Source organism: Eschrichtius robustus, chromosome 14 (genome assembly GCF_028021215.1).
Source record: "Eschrichtius robustus isolate mEscRob2 chromosome 14, mEscRob2.pri, whole genome shotgun sequence".
Lineage (NCBI taxonomy): Eukaryota > Metazoa > Chordata > Mammalia > Artiodactyla > Eschrichtiidae > Eschrichtius > Eschrichtius robustus.
Window position 1 is genome coordinate 94,769,788 of NC_090837.1, and position 19,628 is coordinate 94,789,415.

Below are 19,628 nucleotides of genomic sequence, written 5' to 3' on the forward strand. Positions count from 1 at the left end.
TAGGATTTAAATGATATCTCATCAGCTTAAAGCTTGTGCCATAATATCACTAAGGGGAAGAATGTCATATGACAATGTTTTTACTTAAGGTAGAAAACCACAGAAAGCTCGTTAGTCTCTCTGCTGAAGAAAAGAGAAAGTGATAAACAGAATCATATATAACTCCAGTAAAATAGTCAGATTACAATCTCCTCTCCGTGAATCATTTTGATGCATTCTTCTTTCTAATCAATCACAAAGAGTTTGAGCTGACAAGATGATTTATTGAATAGGACGTGGGAGGCTTCAGAACACATAAACAATTTCTAGTAATATCTGTCTTCCAAATCACACTAATGTAGAGAGCAGAATCCCTTTCGTATACTTAAAGCAAGTAAATCTAGCTAACGATTTACTAAGTTAACATACTTCTTACAAACGTGTAATAGCAACCATTCAACCGGCTCTCTCCTCTCATGTCACAATGATATGCAAAATACAAACATTGTTTTGTGCAATTATTTAAGATTTGCCAGAAAAGTTTTCTCCATGATAAATACAAATTAAATACACCACCGTCTGAGAAACACTAACCACGGTTTCCGTATTGCTTTACACTTTGATAAATAAAGCTACATTCTAAAAAGTGTGTAGCCCAAGACTTCTGTGGTTGCTTTTTATTTGTGGCTGGACTTGCCAGGCCTTGTAATTTTAGGTAGCATATCCCATGAATTTGGAGGGTAGCACTTTATTTGGAGGAAAAAACCAGAACATCATACTATTGAAAAAGCACACACCCCACACAACAAACCCAGATACAACCATATTAAAATGATCTTCTGGCATGCACAGACAAGTATCAAAATATTTCAGGTCCATCTGAGTAACCCTCCAAAATCTGATGCTACAAAACTGAGATTTCATTTAAAAACAAACTTGAACCATAACATTGGTAGTTATCTAATCAGTTAAGATTTTCAATCTGTTTACCCAATTTTTATCTTCATTTTGGAGATAATAAGGGCAGACTCAATCTTTAGAAGCCCTAAACTTATCATTGTCATCAATTATTGTTGCCACCCTCCACCTGTTGCATTAATTTTCTCCTTGATCCCATAACAAATTACCACAAATTGAGCAGCTTTAAACAATGCCCATATATTATCGATAGGTTAGAAGTATTGGTGAACTGGACTTTGTTTTTTTTGCTAAGGTCACATGAGGCTGAAAACTCAACTTCACTATAAAAGATTGATTTATTGTATTTGTCAAGTTTTTCTGTTTTTTATCCTAATTTTAATCAAAGTATTTTGAATTAAGTAACATTTAAAAATTAATTTGAAGTTTTAAATGATGGATAATTAATAAAAGCTAGTTTTATTCTCCCAAGACCTTAATCATTAAATTAATTATCTTCATGTATACACTTCTAAAAGTCTTTTGACTTATTTATTTTCTTGTCTTAACAAATTTGACAATTTCCCCAAAGAGTGTGGTTTTTTGACATCACACTGGACTTCGAGTCAGGACATGGAGAACTGGCTTCAGCCCTTTTACTAACTAATCAAATATTTAAGCAGTTACTTACCATAGATTCATCATGTTTTGGTCTTAAAAGTAGTTTAATATTATCTATGCCAAAAAATTACTTGACTTTTTAATTATTATACAAAATCCCTGCCAAACTTTACTTGGATTCCTCCCGTGGACTCTCATTTGATCTTTGGGCATCTCCATTAATAAAATAAAAAACAAAACCTTCTTTATATTGACTATTTCTCTAGATTCAAGCATACAAATAAATTGCAGTACTTGAAAACATGCAGATTAAGCCTTGTCCTCTTATTTCTGTCTCCTAACAGTTCTTCAAATGTTTGAAGATTGTCACCATGTCCATTTTTCTAGATATATATACATTAGTTTATTTTTTCCACGAGTTTTAACTGAATGACAGATTTTTCTTGGTACTGGGTATCTAGAGAGAAATAAGTCTCAGCCTTCATGAAATTAACATTGTTAGCACGATTGGCTCATCCAGCATTCTTCTCTAGTGGTTCTTTTCTGGACCAGATCCAGAACTAGACACCATAATACTCTCCTACTACCCTTGCTCTAGAATCTGTATGAAAACCAAAGCATTGCTTACAGAGGCATATTTCAACATCCCATCCTTAACCAACTTCACTATCCTGACACAACGTATTTATCTGTTAAAGGAGCACATCAGTAACGGATTTCCAACTTTCTTTCTGGCTCTGGTATTCCAGTTTCTAAGAAATCTGGGTTAATCACATTCTAATTAAAGGCGATCATCTGTATTACAATTCTCAAACAAAGGAAATATCAGATATTGTATTTTCTGTTTGTGAAAAGGCTGAGAAGCAATATACACTTGATGTAAATTTTAATAGAACCCCAGTAAGCTATTTAGCACTTTCATTGTGTAATATGTTTCCGTCACTTGTTATCATTCAAATATTCGCATGAGCCATTTCAGGTTTAACTTGTGCTTTGATAGTCTGTTCTCCGAGGCTGCTAGGAACTCCATATAAATAGAAAGCCCACATAGGCTGTCATCTCCAGTTCTTGCTTTTCTCGACAGTTATTCAAAGCCACTTCCTATCCCTTAACCTTTCATTTAACAGAGAAAGCCTGTCACAATAGAGCCATCTTTGTCCAGCTCTGCAGGCGGCTTACCCTCTGGGTCACAGAATGCCAAATTCTGTAACAGGCAGGTACATTGGGTATTGTTGTTCCGCAATTGTACAGAAGACAGTCTATTTACCAGCTGGAAGGAAATGGTTGTGTGTTTGCAATTCCATAGAAACTGTCTCTTTGACACTGAGGTGACAAAGGTGCTAGTTATGACCATGAGGTGGGACACAAATATTCCCTGTTGAAAAAAAATCTAAAAAATCTTTCACTCATAGAGTTTAAGGAAAATAAATAGCACATGTGAACCCACAGATTGTGTAAGGGAGCATAATAAACTGCAATCAGCTCTCACATCATCTTTGTAGTGGGTTGGGTTTTATGTCACCAGTAGCCTTGGATTTTTTTTTGAAGGAGGAATCACTGTGTCTTTCTTCATAATGCAATTAACTTTTTAAAGACTTGTTCAGATGCAAAGAGACCTGCAGTGGCAAAGCTGGAACTTGGACCATGGTCTGAATCCCCATTACCAGAAGTTCGGGGAAAGTGTTCCACACTTCCAAATTATATGCAAACCCCAAAGACATATTCATGGGAAATCAAGTGAAGAAGGACAAAAATATTTCCTGAAATACCACCTCCCTCAGAGATGAGTTTTATTTTTCCCTCATCCTAAATATCCAGCCACCAAATTTTTTTGTATCTAGCTTGAGGTGTTAACACCTCTGTCTTTTCTAGACAGGGAAAATCTGTTTTTCAAAAATGCAGATCTGATCACATCACTTTCCTGTTTCACACTCTTCCATGTATCACTAATGCACTCAGGATAAATCTGGGCTCTTTAGGGGAATGGACAGAGCCCTTTGGCTTAACCACTCACCTCCACAGTTCTGCTTTCATTTGGTCACATGCAGTTACTTTAATTCCTGAAAAAGCATGCTCTCTTATGATCCCATGACCTTACAGATGCTATTCACTTTACATGGAGAGTCTTTCCCACCTTGTCTACCTGACGGCACCATTTCTCATTAAGATTCAGAGGACGCCCTGCAATGCAATTTGATTCCACCTTTGATTTTCCTCACCAGCTATATGTGGTCTTTTCCCTCACTCTACTACACCTTATAAATACCTTAATGATCTTGTTATTCTATGGATTATTTTGATACATAGTTGTCTAAGGATTAAACTGGAAACACGAGGACAGCGTAATTTTTCATTTCCTCAGCATAGTGCTTGGGAGTTTATAGCATCATTAAGTCAATTAATTAAATAACAGACTGTTTCAACCTCAATAAATGGGCAACTCCAAATCTAATAAATCAGTAAAGCTTGGTTGTAACTATATTCTATAAATGAAGGATGACAATAAAGGGAGAATAAGCAAATAATAGACACTCTAAACCTGTGACAGCTACTGGCACAAAATTACTCATCCCAATATTTCTTAAGATACATCCATAATAGAATGAATAGGGTTGTTCTAAACAAGTGTTTCCAAAACGGTGATCTGAGTCTGAATCTGGCCCACAATATATTTACTTTAATGCATCTAATGTTTCCCACTTTTAAAATTTATCAACATCTAAAAATCAAGGTAATCAGGGACTTCCCTGGCAGTCCAGTGGTTAAGACTCCATGCTTCCACTGCAGGGGACACGCGTTTGACCACTGGTCGGGGAACTAAGATCTCACACGTCGCGCAGCATGGCCAAAAAATTAAAAAAAAAAAAAAATTAAGGTAATCAACATAAAATCTAGATTTTGGGCATATTAGGAAAAAAATGGAGGACTTGGTGATGCTGGACCAACATTTTCTCATGATGATCATCAAGGAGTTTAATAGGCAGTTAAGGACCCGCTGTCCCTTCTTCATGGTCCTAATCACCACTGTCCCTCAGCCCTATTGCAGGTTTATTTTATATTCCAGAGACACATGACTTTGGGAGCCCTGGACGATTTCTTCCATAGATATGATTTTAGGTTAAAAAGCAAGTAAACTACAGATACTGACAATAAGGACATAAGTTATGCTCAGAACCATAGCTTATATATGACATTTCAATGCATTTTTCAGAGAGGTAGATTTACCCCAGAGTCTCTTATCCAGGTTATCCAATGAGCTCTTCAACATCCTCTCCATATTATTTATGACCTTGAAAGTTACATTAAACAGAGGAAGACGATTTGCAATTCAAAACGAAAAGAAAATGATAGCTTATGATTGCACTCTGAAATGAACGAAGCATGTCCAGTTGGTTCAAAGCAGTGCACGCTGGAGACACTTTGCAAGCCAACTGTCAAACCTGCATTTCACCTTAAGACTGACCTTGGATCGTGGAGGTGCTCGGATGTACCACTTGCAATCAACGGCCTCGCTAGCAGAAGCTTTGCCTTCCTTCATAATTTGTATAGACTCCACAATGCCTTCAGGGCCGCCCATCTCAAACTCACACGCTAAATAACAAAATGCCAAACAAACATACAAAAATGGAGCTTGAGTAATAAACCGAAAGTATATATCATAGCAGAAAACAAAGGCCTCTGAACAGTATTAAATATCTATTTTACCAACCTGGTAATGGTTTCAAAACTCCAAGGTCCTTAAAGTCAGGATCTTAAAAATTGAGAAAAAGACAATTAGTCTTATTCTGCATTTATGACTTAAAATGAGGTTGCGTAAGATACCATTAAATTATTCAGGAATCTGCCTTATAAAACATACTAGGGGAAATTAAATGATTAAATAAAAAGTGCATGATAATGTTAAGACTGAAATGTTAATTTACATAATGTAATATTATTACTACAGGATTTTTATCAATTAAAAGAAGCCATTTTAAAAAACCTCCCCATGTCATTCCTTCATCTAATAACCAAGTAAAAATCTTACTCATTTTCTTTATAATCAGACAACAGATGTTTTTGTAAAATGTATCCATAGATAATTCAAGGTTTGGGTAAACTTCCACCTCTTCTAGATACAATTATTTTGTCTGATTTAAAAGATTCAATTTCAACTGAAATACTGGAAGCACAAAGTTAAGATGTAAATCCTAGGGTCCTTCTCCCCTGGCTGACTCCACTATCCTGTTTTCATCAAATCTTCTACCGTAACTTTTCATCCCATGCTGGTTTTCAAACTACCACTCAGTCTTCTGTTACGTCTACTCAATATCCAGTCTCTCCCCAGTCTTCTCAATCTACTCCAGTCCAGGAATCTGTCCTTCTCTGCTCATTTGTGCGCTTCAGGGAAGCTTGATTTATCATGAGCCTCTGAAACATCTCAATTGTTATAAGCCAAAAACGGTAGTCTCATTTCCATTTCCTGGAATTGATTTTGAGGTCGGTATACAGCCAGGGTAACATAAAGGTGAGCCTACTGGAGGGCTTCTGAGAACGTTTTCCTTGATAATAAATAGACATAAGGCATACAGTTGTCCCAGCTCAAGTTGTGGTCATGTTTGTGTTGGCGCCTTTGGGATCATGTGTGGTGGGCAAATTGTGATGCTGACAGATGCTAAGGTAAGAAAATGCTGACTCTTATGATGAGCAGAATAGAACCATGGAGAACCGTGAGTCCTTAAGAATATCACTGGGGCCCTGTACTCACCTCGTCTGGAGTTGCACTTCTCTGGGCTTCTTGCTTTTTTGAAACAATACACACCCCTATAGTCTCAGTGACTTTGAATTGATTTTCTCATATTTATGGGTGAGGGCATCAGAGGCTATGATTCATCTTGGAGGCACGTGGTATTCAATTTAAAAGATGATTGTGAATTTTAATTTCTTTTTGCTACTATGGTATTAGTGATAAATCAAAAATCTTACAAAGTTAGAAATGTTTCATAAGACACCACTCAGTAATGGTCTAGGGCTGGAATATGAAAGGGTAACACTCTTTCTGGATAGAATTAGTTCTGGATATTAAGACCATGTGTGCATGTGTGTCCGTGTGTACCTAAGTGTGCTTCCTAGTGCATCTGTGTGTGAATGCACCAAATCCATAACCGCAGGCTGATTTTACTAGGGTACTTATCGTCACTACAGGTTTTTTTTTTTTTCTACTAAGTAAAGAAAATATTTAATTTTTTTTGTGTTTGTTTTTAAACAGTAGTGTGCACTGATCTGTCGAATCTGAAAGTCCTGGATTGGCCCCCCTACAATTTAGTTATATCACCTATTTAGACTCACTTTATTGCAGGACACTATTAGAATACCAGTGGTAATAAATTTTGAATCAAGATACAAATTCCTTTGTATAACTGTTTTGAAAACAGTTCTTTTGCTTTTTTGGAAAAGAAAGACAGAAAGAAATACCTGTATGCAATATCCATGAAAGAAATAGAAATTAGGACAACGTAGTTTATTTGGATCAGGCCTCCTCCTGTCAGAGATTTTTTTCTTCATCTAAATCAATGGATATTTGGTTATTCTTTCAAGAAATGTATATGTAATACCTACTATGTACAAGAAAAGAACAGTTTTGTATAGAATTACTCAGATTGGCTGTCACAATTAAGCAGTTTTATTGGTATTGAAGAGACCCCACCTATCAAGCTTGCCTACCCCAGTTATCTGGATTCTTTATTATTTATTATATCCTTTTTACTATTTTTCGTAATGGTCATTATTGCTACTCACTATCTCCTTTTTGATGAGAATGCTTCAGCCTTGCATGGCTGTTGCTATGATTATGTAGTTAGCAACATAATTTGTTGCCTGTGAGAATGTAGTTAGTATACTGTTCTCTAGTTTGAAGGTGAAGATCTGTCATTTTTATAACTCATGCTAGAAAACGTTGAGAGAAATTCCAGTTCTGAGAATTGAAAATGTACTTTTGTCATTGTATTAATGGTGAGAGCACTGATTGTTTACAAAAAATCTTTAGGAAAAAATCATTTCTGCAATTCCATTTGAATTAGGCACCAGTAATATCACAATCACAATAACACATGGCCCCTACGAGCTGCAAAATAAATGACAGAAAATAAACGACACAATAATTTTTAAAAACAGTCTACACTGAATTTAAGAATATCAAGGTTGACTTATTGCTTCAGGGTGTCCAGGGCAATGACATAAATTATTATGCAGAAGCACAATGACCTTGGACTTAATAGTCATCTACTACTCTACAGCTCCCCAAATCCCACTAAGCAACCTGAATAAACTTTTAGAAATACAAATCAAATCATGAAATGCACCTGGCTTTCCATTGCCCTTAAGTTAAAGCCACAACTCTTTGTAATAGACTATAAAGTCCTGTGTGTTCTTGGCCCAGACCACCTGGGCCAACACACCCTAGACTGCTAATCTCTGCTCTTTCCTCTCAAAACACGAGGACCCTTTCTATTTCTACAACATTCTAGGCTGTTCTCCTCCTCAGCAATTTGATCTTGCTCTTTACTCTGTCTTCAGCATCCCTCCCCAGGGCTCCGCACCTGTGAATCTTTCTCATTCTTCAGTTCTTGGCTCAAATATCTCTGAGGAAAGGTCTTCCTGGATGACCCTCTCCAAGGCAGCATTGACTCCCACTTTCTTTTCTCCCTTCATGGTTTCTTTTATCACAATTCACTATTATTTTGCCAGTTGTTAGCTTTTTATTGACCACTAACTCCCACTAGACTATAAGGAAGTACGCTCTACAGGGGCCTTTATGTCTATTCTTCTTCCCTTTATCCAGGACCAAGGACACTGCTTGGACAGAGTGTGTGCACAATAAATGTTATTGAATGTTATTGAATTTACATTACACCGACTTGATTTTCTTATATTGTTGACATATGTACAATGCTTTATACCTACACTTTTCCAATGCAGAGGCTCTCACAGGAAATCTATCAAAATTAGGTGCTATATTCAAGACTGACCTCCTATTTACTAAACCTGCATCTTTTTCTTCCTGGCACACAGCTGACTATGTTTCCAGCCTCCCTTGCCACTGGGGATACCATGTCTAATGAAACGTGGACAAAGCGTTGAAGTTTACTTGAAGGCTGGGCTCATAAAAACTTCTTGAAAAAATTATCCACTCCCACTTTTGCTCTCCCTTGGTCAACCTCAGAGGGCAGACATTGACGACGTAGAACCCCATCAGCTCCAATTCCTAAATGAATGTGTGGAGAATTAATTTTCCTGATTAGGCTAAATGAGCAAGAAGTAAACTTCAATAATGTGAAATTACTGAGGTTTTAGATTGTTTGTTGTTGCTATTACAGCTATTATTCCCCTAACCCAGCGTTGTTCAAGGCTGAAGTTATGGTCAAGGGCCCCTAGGGTCCATGAGACCCTTTCATGAGACCCAAAGGCTAAAGTGTTTCATAATCCTACTAAAATGACATGTTATATTTAATTTTCCCTGCTATAATCCCTGTAACCCCATTTTTGTCCGATACATTCTAATTTTGAAATCTTGAATTTTGTCTTGAGCCTACATGGAAGCACAGCTAGAATTAGTACATTCCTCTGTCCTATTTTATAAATACACACACATAGATAAAAGTGTAAGTATTATGAAATTTAACAGTATTTCCCCTGAAATAAAATATATTTATAATATAGGTTTCTTACTGTGAAGGATGGACATTTGTCAGAGATGGAGGAGACTAAACCTCACTTTCTCCATCACCATTACACTGTCTATATCCAAAGTTTGAGAAAACAATGAAACTGATATTTCAAAGCGGTCTCTTATTTATGGAAAGGAGAAATCTACTCTGAATAAAATGAAAAAGCTTCACATAAGAAATGAAAAGAAGACAAAAGCTATCTTTCCTTCAGCTTTATTGATGTCAATAATTTGCCCTATTGTGATTTGGGAAGAAAAATATTTTCTGGTAGTTTTATTGTGACAGTTTGATTGCAACATTATTTTGAGACAAATAATTGTTTGGGAAGTATTGAATATTTTAAATGTAGACGTAATATGCTCTTTAAAAGCTAAAACTCTCTCAGTATTGTGTGTGCCTCTCCAGCCACTGTGACAATTTACCTTGTAAGATGCTTTGGTGGCTTTTGCATATCTAGTTTGAAAGCTATAACAGCTAATTTTCGGATTTTAAAGAGTTCATCACATTTATGGTTGAAAAATTCAGTTCTTTTTCTTTAATGATCGACCTCAAAATTATGCCACAACTGAACAAATGCAATAATACCATTCAAAAATGTCCTATTGCATAACAGTCAGTTAAATTTTAACATCTCTGAAGCCTGGGAAAGAACAGATTTCATTATACTTCTGTTTCTTATTTAGAGTTTAGTTCATTTTCTTTGGAGTAGATCCTTCACTTTCATGAGTCAGAGGACTCTGTTATTCCAATTTCTTTTTCAGCATTGTTAGATGTTAAACTGTGCAGTTGGGTTGAGAAAGCAAGTCTTCAGATTTTCCTAATAAAGGTCTACAATGAGTCTTTAAATATTAAAAAATAATAATAATTTTTTCTTTTATGGTGAAATAACACATGTTAATATAATAGTTATAAAAGTATATGAGATAATGTTATATAAGTATATAGTTATTACATATAACTTTTTATTTGGGAAAATTTTGAATAAACAAAAACTAATATTGCAAAACAAAACAAAAACAAAAGCTAAAAGTCATTTGTTACACTTTTCAAATTAAAAATGACAGTCACTGAAACATGTTACAAAGTAGGTTATTGTATTGTATTGGCTGGAGAAGCACACATAAGACCTGAGAAACTAATAAAGCAACGCCTTTAGTCAGCTGCCATTGCTGAATGTCTACTGGTTGAAAAGTAGTTAAAAAAAAAAAAAGACAAACCCAGGACACCGTTGTTTTCCAACCATATAGTAACTTGCTGATAGAAAGTTTTAGCTTTAAACAAGAAAACAGAGTTAATATCTTTCTACAGAACCTTACTTTTGTCTAACAGATAGACAGATGTACAGACATGGCTAAGCTTGCTTATTTTCCTTGAATTCGTTCGGTGTCAGCATGGACCAATCATCATAGATCTTCTTTCATGCGAATGCTTGGCAACAAATGCAAGAAGTACTGAAATATCCAAATGTTGGATGACTTTTAAATCTTATGACATACTGAAACATCTGTGTTGACAATTGCATTGATAGTGCAAAGGCAGTGGTGAATAAAACTGCTGATGCTTTATCCCGAATCGAGACAATGGCACCAAACCTTAGCTATTAGTATTCATTGTATAATTCATCTCCATGCATTCTCGGGGGTAAAAAAACAATTTTACTTTAAAGTCTCCTTGATGAGGCACTCAAAATTGCTAATTTTTAAAAAATGTACCATTTTGAATACATATCTTTTCTGCAGGAAGAACACAGTGAATCTGCTGTCTTTTCTGCAGGAGGAACACAGTGAATCTGCTGACTTTTCTGCAGGAAGAACATAGTGAATCTGTTGACTTTAAGGAAAACAAATTGAAAATATTTGCTGCCAAAGATAACATTCCACCTCCGAGCAAACAAAAATGTATCCATCACTGTGTATCTGACAGTTCCTTATACTTAAATAATTTTCCGTGTGATTGTTGTTTATGTGAACAAGTGTGCTTTTTGACATTGAATAATGAAATATGTTCGTATTTGGAAGAGTAGCACAACCATGATCCAATAACTGTCATCTAGTGATGTTTGGTGTTAAATAATTATGCATGGGTAAAAGAGGCATTTGAAGAGCAAAATACATTAATAGATGTTAATGTTAACAGAATACAAAAACCCCATTGATACAGTTTCACATTCCCCATTGCAACTAACCTTTAAGAAACCATCACTTTGGGGCTTCCCTGGTGGCGCAGTGGTTGAGAATCTGCCTGTTAATGCAGGGGACACGGGTTCGAGCCCTGGTCTGGGAAGATCCCACATGCCGCGGAGCAGCTGGGCCCGTGAGCCACAACTACCGAGCCTGCGCGTCTGGAGCCTGTGACCCGCAACGGGAGGGGCCGCGATAGTGAAAGGCCCGCGCACCGCGATGAAGAGTGGCCCCCGCTTGCCGCAACTAGAGAAAGCCCTCGCACGAACCGAAGACCCAACACAGCCAAAAATAAATAATAAATAAATAAATTAAGTAGCTATAAAAAAAAAATTAAAAAAAAAAAAAAGAAACTATCACTTTTTGAGGTTTGCGCTAGTATCCATCTGAAAAGGCTATGAAAACACTCTTCCCTTTTCCATCTACATTTCTCTGTGAGGCTGAATTTTCTTCATATACTTCAACCATAAGAACACACTGCAAAGATGTAATGCAGAGGCACACGTGAGAATCTAGCTGTCCCCTAATAAACTAGACATTAGATTTACAAAAATGTGAAACAATGTAATTCCCCTAATTATTATTTTAATATTTATTAATAGATATGTTCACTTTCATCAGTTCTTTTAAATATCCTTTATGTTAACACATAATTGGTTTTCAGGGTAATTTTTCTATGAATTAATAAATAGCTATTTAAAATTTTATCAGTTTAAATGTCTAATATGATAAATATTGAATGATATAGCTAAATAAGCTGAAGCATTTTGAGGTCTTCAGTATTTTTTAAAGAGAAGATAGGGCTTTTGAGACCAAAATATTTCAGAACTTCTGCCTGAACGAACCCTATCTTTGAATTATGGGTAAATGCCTTCTCCCAACAAAAATCTAACTTACAATTTATCATATCAGGACTGTGCAATTCATTTATTTTATATTCCAAGGAAATTTCCACAATGCTAGCCACATGGTAGTTGGACCTTCAGTAAATTATTGTTTATCTGATTAGATTATGACTAGATCAAAATCAGAGGCATCTTCATTTTACAAATGAACAAAACAGGGGTTCAATAACTTTAGAAAAATAAACTTGTTCTGATCCAAAACCTAAACCTAAAACTTTGAGCAAATCACTAAGTGGTTCTGAAACATATTTTTCTTAGCTAAAATCAAGATGCTGGTTTAGGCTTTTATAGCACAAGTGTGCCATTATATCACAGAGCACAGTAGCGTTGCTAGAACAATTATTGGAAAATGTAATTGCCTGACGTGGCCATGTAACTATACCTGCAAAACCCTCTGATTATAGAAATACTTTAATATGTTTGCAATGCACAGCTCAACCACCTGACGGGCTAGTCTTAGAGAAAGATAATCAATATTTTCATCAAATTTCCACCATCTCACACATCCTGAATTTTGTCATGAGCTCCTCATGTCTCCACTTCTCATCTCTGCTTACTTTTGAAAGCCTGTAATGTCTGTACATGTATCTTTATTAAATCAGCTTTTGCATCAAAACTAACTGCCCACTTCAATGGGTACTTTCCTGTCCTATTTTACCTGCCTTCAGCCCATCACTGTCGACACCTTGCTTCCTAGTCAAGATTTAAAAGCACTGTTTGTGGTTTTGGAAATCAGTTAACTGAATTTAAGGTGCTGTTTGAAAAATCGATTGCAAAAAAACAAAAGCAAAAACTTGACAGCGCAGTACTAAGATAGCTTGCATCATCATAGTATTTTACTAATCCAATTTATTTCACTCTTCTCTAGAAGAAACATCTTTCTAGTACAAAATTCTTAGCACAATTATTTTAAGCCTCTTTTAAAGCATTACTGTTATCTATGACAATTACAGCTTCATACTGAATTTGCCTCCCTAAGGGTCTTAATGTTGGCATAGAGTTTACATACCATGACTTCTTTTTTCTAGTTTAACATAAAATTTATTCATATATGGGTTTTAGAAATCAAAACTTATGAGAATTTTAGGAGGGAAGCTTGCAAGCCCCATAAAATATTATTGACATTCGCATGACCTGTAGAGATGTATTGCTTCCTTATTTTACTGACTTAGCTGTAATATATTATGTTTCTCAAGATACTTGTATTCATAATTCTAAATATATTGAGAAAATGTATTCTTTCTTATAAAATGAATGCACAGATGCCAGTGCTGGGTTTTGCTTGTGTTCATATTAAATAGGCTTTTACAAAGTTTGTTCTTGATAGTCACAAGGCAGTAGTATTATTCTATGCAGAAAATATGTATTTACTATACAGAATAGAGAAAAACCTTGAGGGAAGGAGGGAAGAAGAAATCATCAGAAGACCAAAAGAATAATAAAGACAATTTTTAAAAAACTAGATCATCTAACACTGGTGTTTGATGTTTGTATATTTGAATTAGCTATCATAGAACATATTAAATTTTCGGTTCAAAGGAAACCAGGGAAGTTCTTGATTGATTATTAGCAAACCGCTCCCCTGCCACCAAATTCTCTCAGAATGCCCTTATTCATTCATCCAGTAAGTGATACTGAGCTGGGTCTCCTGGGCACAAAAGCCTTTCTGTGTCCCCCATTCCTTGATTACAGGAAATGGGCTTCATTCAGCCTCCCTGACCTTCCCTGAGTTCCAAGGAGCAGGTCCAAACAGTTGCTAATTAAGGAAGGGAGGGGATGCAGAGACCAGGGAGGAACAGTCAAAGAAAAAACAGTGCAGCCTTGGGGCAGGGTCCTGGTTCCCCCTAAAAAGGGATACACAGAACAATATCTCTGAGCTGTTTTGCAGATACAGAAACCCCTGCCAGGTGGGAGGAGTTAGCGGTGTGCTGCCCACAAGCCCGTAGACCCCAGACAGTTGGAAGCACAAGGCTGATGATGCCGACTCCCCATTACCTCACCACCAACCAATCAGAACAATGTCCACGAGCTGACCACGCCCTCTTTGAACCATTCCTCTAAAGCTTCTCACTACCCCCTCCAGGTCGGGACACGCAGTTTGGAGGGCATGAGCCTGCTGTGGCCCCCTTTGCCTGGCAAAGCAATAAAGCTATTCTTTTCTATTTCATCCAAAACTCTGTCTCCAAGATTTAATTCGGTGTCACGGGACAGAGGCCAGATTCAGCTTCATAAGGACTTCCTAAATCACGTGAAACCACAAATAAATGAGTCCATCTTCTGAACCATCTTCTTCACCAGAACTGATTGAGTGGACATTTCTTGCTGGCACAACTGTGGTGCCAGCACTGTTAGTGACTAAAACACCTCCAATGGCCTCCCTCTCTCTATCCATTACTTCCCATTTACTCCCTTCTCAATACCTATTCACGTTTTTTGACATGCACAGCAAGTATTGTCTGGTAATCAGGAGGAAGGGTGGAACATTGACCATAGAAGGGTTTAGGGTAAATAGTTCGGCAGGTAGTATGAAACTGGATCTGAGGTTTTATGCCTAGAAGAGTCAGAACAGGAAATTACTTCATGAGAGCAATTTGAGAGTCTGGGAATAACTAACTGTTTTGGAACCTGAGCCAGCACGTGTAGCACGTGGCTGCAGAGGAACAGAATTCTCCTGGCTCTGATATGCCAAGAATTGAAAGCAGGGGTGGCACCACAAGTTGTGTGTGTGCGTGGTGAGGAATGGCATTATCCTACATCAGTATCTTTCATCCCACTTAAGTCACTGTATGCTAAATAATTACATCACTGAAAATGAAAAAATTAAAATATTTTGTTAAAATATTACATTTTCTCAGTTTTATTTAAAAATATAAATGCAAATATCCTGAAAAAGCCTTATAAGTTACAGCTAATTAAATATACTACGGACACATAAAGTGGTACAAGCCAAGCAAATTTAGCTTCAAGGCAAGATTTTTTTGTGCTTCCAGTCAATTTGATGAGCTTTAGCCCCTTCTAAATAGAACTGGAACAGCCTCTAACTGGAAACTTTGGGAGTGTCCTCTGTTGGTGCCCCTGGCAAGGACACTAGAGTTTTCATGCCAGGCACTAGCAGTGCCCATGGGCAAGTAGAGCCATAACGGGACTAGAATACAAGAGCAAATGCAAAAAGCCAAGAGCTGGCAGTGGCAATCGATTGGTGTGGGAGCACGCAGGGGACTCCTCCCGATAAATCCCGGAGAAGCCCATGGGATGACTTGAACAGGCTGAATTTCTGCCAGTCTGGACAAGGCGCTGAAGTTACCTTGTTCTGTCTTTAAATGTAAGTGTGTTCTTATTTTTAAGTCACAACTCTCATCTCCTTTCACCAAGGTCAGTATCTTTGAGTTCTAGCTATCCTTCTACCTTTCAAATCCCAAAACCCGGCCACACACTTTTATATAAAAGCCATGGGCAATGCGTGGTGATGTGGAAAGATTGAGATTAGAAGGGCACAAAATGATACGCCAGTCAAATAATAAAAAAAATGAAAAACTATAATGATATTCTATTAAACAAAATGGACTTAAAAGAAAAACCAAAATATAAACTCAAAAGGTAGGGTAAATATTAATTTCATCAAGAAGAATTCACCAGAAAGTTTGATGATGTTGAACTTGTATTATGTAACAACAATAAGGCTTCTTTCTAAGAGATTAGGATAAAAATATCAACTGGGCTTGGTACAAAGCAGAGGACTCACAAATATCAACTAGATAATGGATAGGATACAGATTTCCTAAAGTATAAAGTGATGTGTAAGTGTAAGTTATCTCATCCATGTACAGTTCAGAACTTTAGCTCCTGGGTGAAAAATGGATGAAAAATACCTGAAATATTATTTTTATATACCTAAAATATGATTGTGGTTCTAAAACCATTATTTACAAATTAAATACCATTGCTGTAGCTTCACTGTATATTCTTCACACTGCAATTATTTCTATTAGAAAGTATTTAACTGTGGGAAGTTCATCTCACTAACTCAATGCCTGAGATCAGCTGGAGAATTTCTGCAGAAAAGTCATAACATAATTCTTACTGAATTTTTATAAACATCCAAATAATGCTGGATACCTGGTAAATTTCCAGATATCCATTTTTCCCTTAATATATAACAATATAGACTAGGTACAAAAGCCCTTGTATGTCAATTTGGCTCAAAAATTATATCCAAATTTTAGATACCAGTAAAATGGAGCTGATGTAAATATGTATGAAGCCATGCAAGAAAGCAGTGTGTCTAATATCACAATTGGCAATTTCAGAGGTCTACTCCTAGGTATATGCAACTATCTGAAAACTGAAAAGATCATCATTTTTTTGCATTCTCCACCAGCAAGTAACGTGGTCCATATTAAGTCTAGGGGAATTAAACAGTTACAAAAAATTCATAATCTTTCCATCTCCATTTCTCACATCTCTTTTCATCCCCCTGGTACACATGTCCCCAATATCACAGTGATTCTGCAGGTTTGAATGAGTGTCTGAAACCAGTGTTTTTAATGAGTATTTCACTTGAGAATACAGGTGATCAGAGCTGGGTACCTAGTTTTGAACCACTCGTTAAGAAAGTTAGACTTGAGCTCCCTAAACCCCTCCATCTCTGAGAAAGAGTTATTTCTCAAAAGTGTAACCTCCATCTTGGGGAGAATTATAGATGCTAGAGCCCCAGGCAGAGCTGGACTCTCAGGGACCATTCGGCCCCCAAATCTATCACTTCCTAAAGATTGTAAGAATCAAGTTCATTTTCAGCCTATATCAAGCACAATTTGAAGTGTTCATTGAAATATGTCTTAGAATTTTTAATAATGCTATACTGATATTTCTTTCCACTGGTATTTTAAAAACTTTTGTGTAATTGTGAAAATAGTGCTGCATTATAAGAACTGAAATAGTTTGTTTGCCCTTAGACTACAGTTTAAGATCCAGCTCTCTATTGAGACAGTTGTTAAATCTGCATTCCCTTTGCTCATTTTTCTTTCAAATATAAGAGCACCTAAAGTTATTTCGTTAGGTGTGAAAATAATCCATGGTTTTCCCAAAGTAATGGTCTATAGCAATATAAATCAATATCATAAATTTTAGGTTGGAAGGAGAGAATTAGGTCTCTCCTGTTTAGTCAGAGAGTACGATTGATGAGATCCCATTAGCTTTATTCCCTTAGACTCTTTTCATTTTGTCAATCATTAGCCTCCTCATGATTCCCTGAGATGAAAACTTCAAAAACAAAATTAACTTGACTCTTTCACACTGTTCTTTCATCAGCAAGATACCAAGAGCTTTCAATTATTTTTGTAAAATCTCTCACTACCAACCTCCTTTTCTAGTCTGCTATGGTCTCGGTCCCAACCCTTATCACCTTAGCCCTAAGGCTTAGGGCATCAGAATCTCAACCAGTCTCTGCCTTAGTCTCTCCTTTATCCAGTGCTTTGCATATAATTTTTGAGCTGAACTGATGTAAAATGCAGAAGAAAGTGCTCCCATATGTGGTCAAATGATTTTTGACAAGAGTGCCAAGACATTCGAAGGCGAAAGGACCATCTTTTCAACAAACAGTGCTGGGAAAACTGTATATCCACATGCAAAATAGTACAGTCTGACCCTTAACCTAACAACATATACAAAAATCAACTCAAAATGGATCAAAGACCTAATGTAAGACCTGAAATTAGCAGTGTATAGTACTCTTCAGTACAAACTGCCCACAATGAGTTAATCTGAAGAAAATCACTCCTGCTATAATTAATTCCCATTATTGTTATAAACTTTATGGCCCAGGAGAACTTGAATTTAGAGGTGGACCATCAGGTGAGGAGAATAAAATGAGAGTGGGCTAAGGATCCACTTAACACGTGGCCATCACCAGGGGGTCCTACACCATGGGGTATGAATTAAATGTAGGTTTATCACTCTGAGAAGCCCCACATCTCCCACAGAGCCCTAGAATTCCCATCCTACAATACCAGGAATCACCAGGAATGCCACCAATCGAGACGTATCAAGACTTCCTCCTCTGGGGGACCCATGCAGAGCTAAGTCACTGCTGGCCACTTGGTTACCACAGCACAGGGACAAATGAAAGGGACTAGGAAAAAATTCAAGGAAAGTACAAAAAAGAAAAACAAATGAGCACGGGACGATTTCTTTATGAAGATATACCAAAAAAAGGTTCGAGAAAAGTTTGAGAAAAATGATGAAGATGAAGGGATGTCTTGCCAAAGTCAGTGGCAAAAGGAACAGCATACAGATAATAAATATATTCTTGTTTAACAATTATCAGGATATAAGAACTAGAGCATGTCCCTGGAAAATAAGAGGCAGGAATATAGCTGGAGAATTTACCAATGTTCAATAACAAGATATTCAGGAAGTGTGTAGATAAAAGCATGAAAATATATTGTAAAGAAATTATTAACAAGATTGAAAATACCTGCAGGGACTAGTTATCAAAAAGAGCCCAACATTTTTGAAAAACAACCAAATCGATTTAGAAAAGAAAATCACAATAACTGAAATTAAAAACCCCATAAACAGACTTACTATGAACTACCCAATGGAAAAACGCACAGAGAAACCCACACGGCCAGTGAGGAGTGAGCCTTGTTAAGAGCTGTGTGGATGAGCTAGTGCATCCTCAACCAGCTGAGCCTTGAGATAACCGCGATTATCTTGCACACAGACCTGTCGATTTTTTTTTTGTCTTAAATAATATTAGTCTTTGGTTGCCATAGAGTGGAAAACGTGTAGAAGCTTCTCGTGTAGTTCTTCCTCAAAATAAGAATATATGGTTTTGCTTTCAGAACAAAATATTCCCTTTACCATTTTAAGACTATTCTTTGGAAAAGAAGACTTTAAGTAGCCTAGTATTCTCAGGTTTTAAAATTAAACACGAGGCGTTAAAATAAATAAATAAATAACTACACACACACACACACACACACACGCACACGCACATGCACACGCACACACACACACACACACACACACACACACGCATGAGGCATTTTTTTATCCTAGAGGATCCATTGCTTATTGAGATATGATTGACTTGATAAAAATATATATTACAATGTTACTATCTATATTACAATATTTCTTTGGGAAAATTTTATACCATAAAATATTATGCTAATTATAACTTTATAAAAAGAGTTTCTCATGTATCTATTAGTCAAATAAAACCAACAAGTAATACATTCTCTTGAAACTCCCATGATAGTCATTGCAATTTTATTATGTGTATAACTTTCCAATATTAACAGCACAGGAAAATTAAAATAAGCTAAAAATATAAAAAT

At 36.5% G+C, this 19,628-nt stretch overlaps 1 protein-coding gene across 1 annotated transcript in view; it reads right to left on the reverse strand.

Annotated features, from left to right (window-relative positions):
* Positions 1-19,628, reverse strand: part of NETO1 (neuropilin and tolloid like 1) — a 91,212-nt gene that overhangs the window by 30,990 nt on the left and 40,594 nt on the right. Inside the window, exons 5-6 of the mRNA XM_068563175.1 lie at positions 5,207-5,248; positions 4,961-5,088 (exon numbers count right to left, since the gene is read on the reverse strand). Of these exons, the coding sequence (XP_068419276.1) occupies positions 4,961-5,088; positions 5,207-5,248 (170 nt within the window). The remainder of the gene's footprint in view (positions 1-4,960; positions 5,089-5,206; positions 5,249-19,628) is intronic.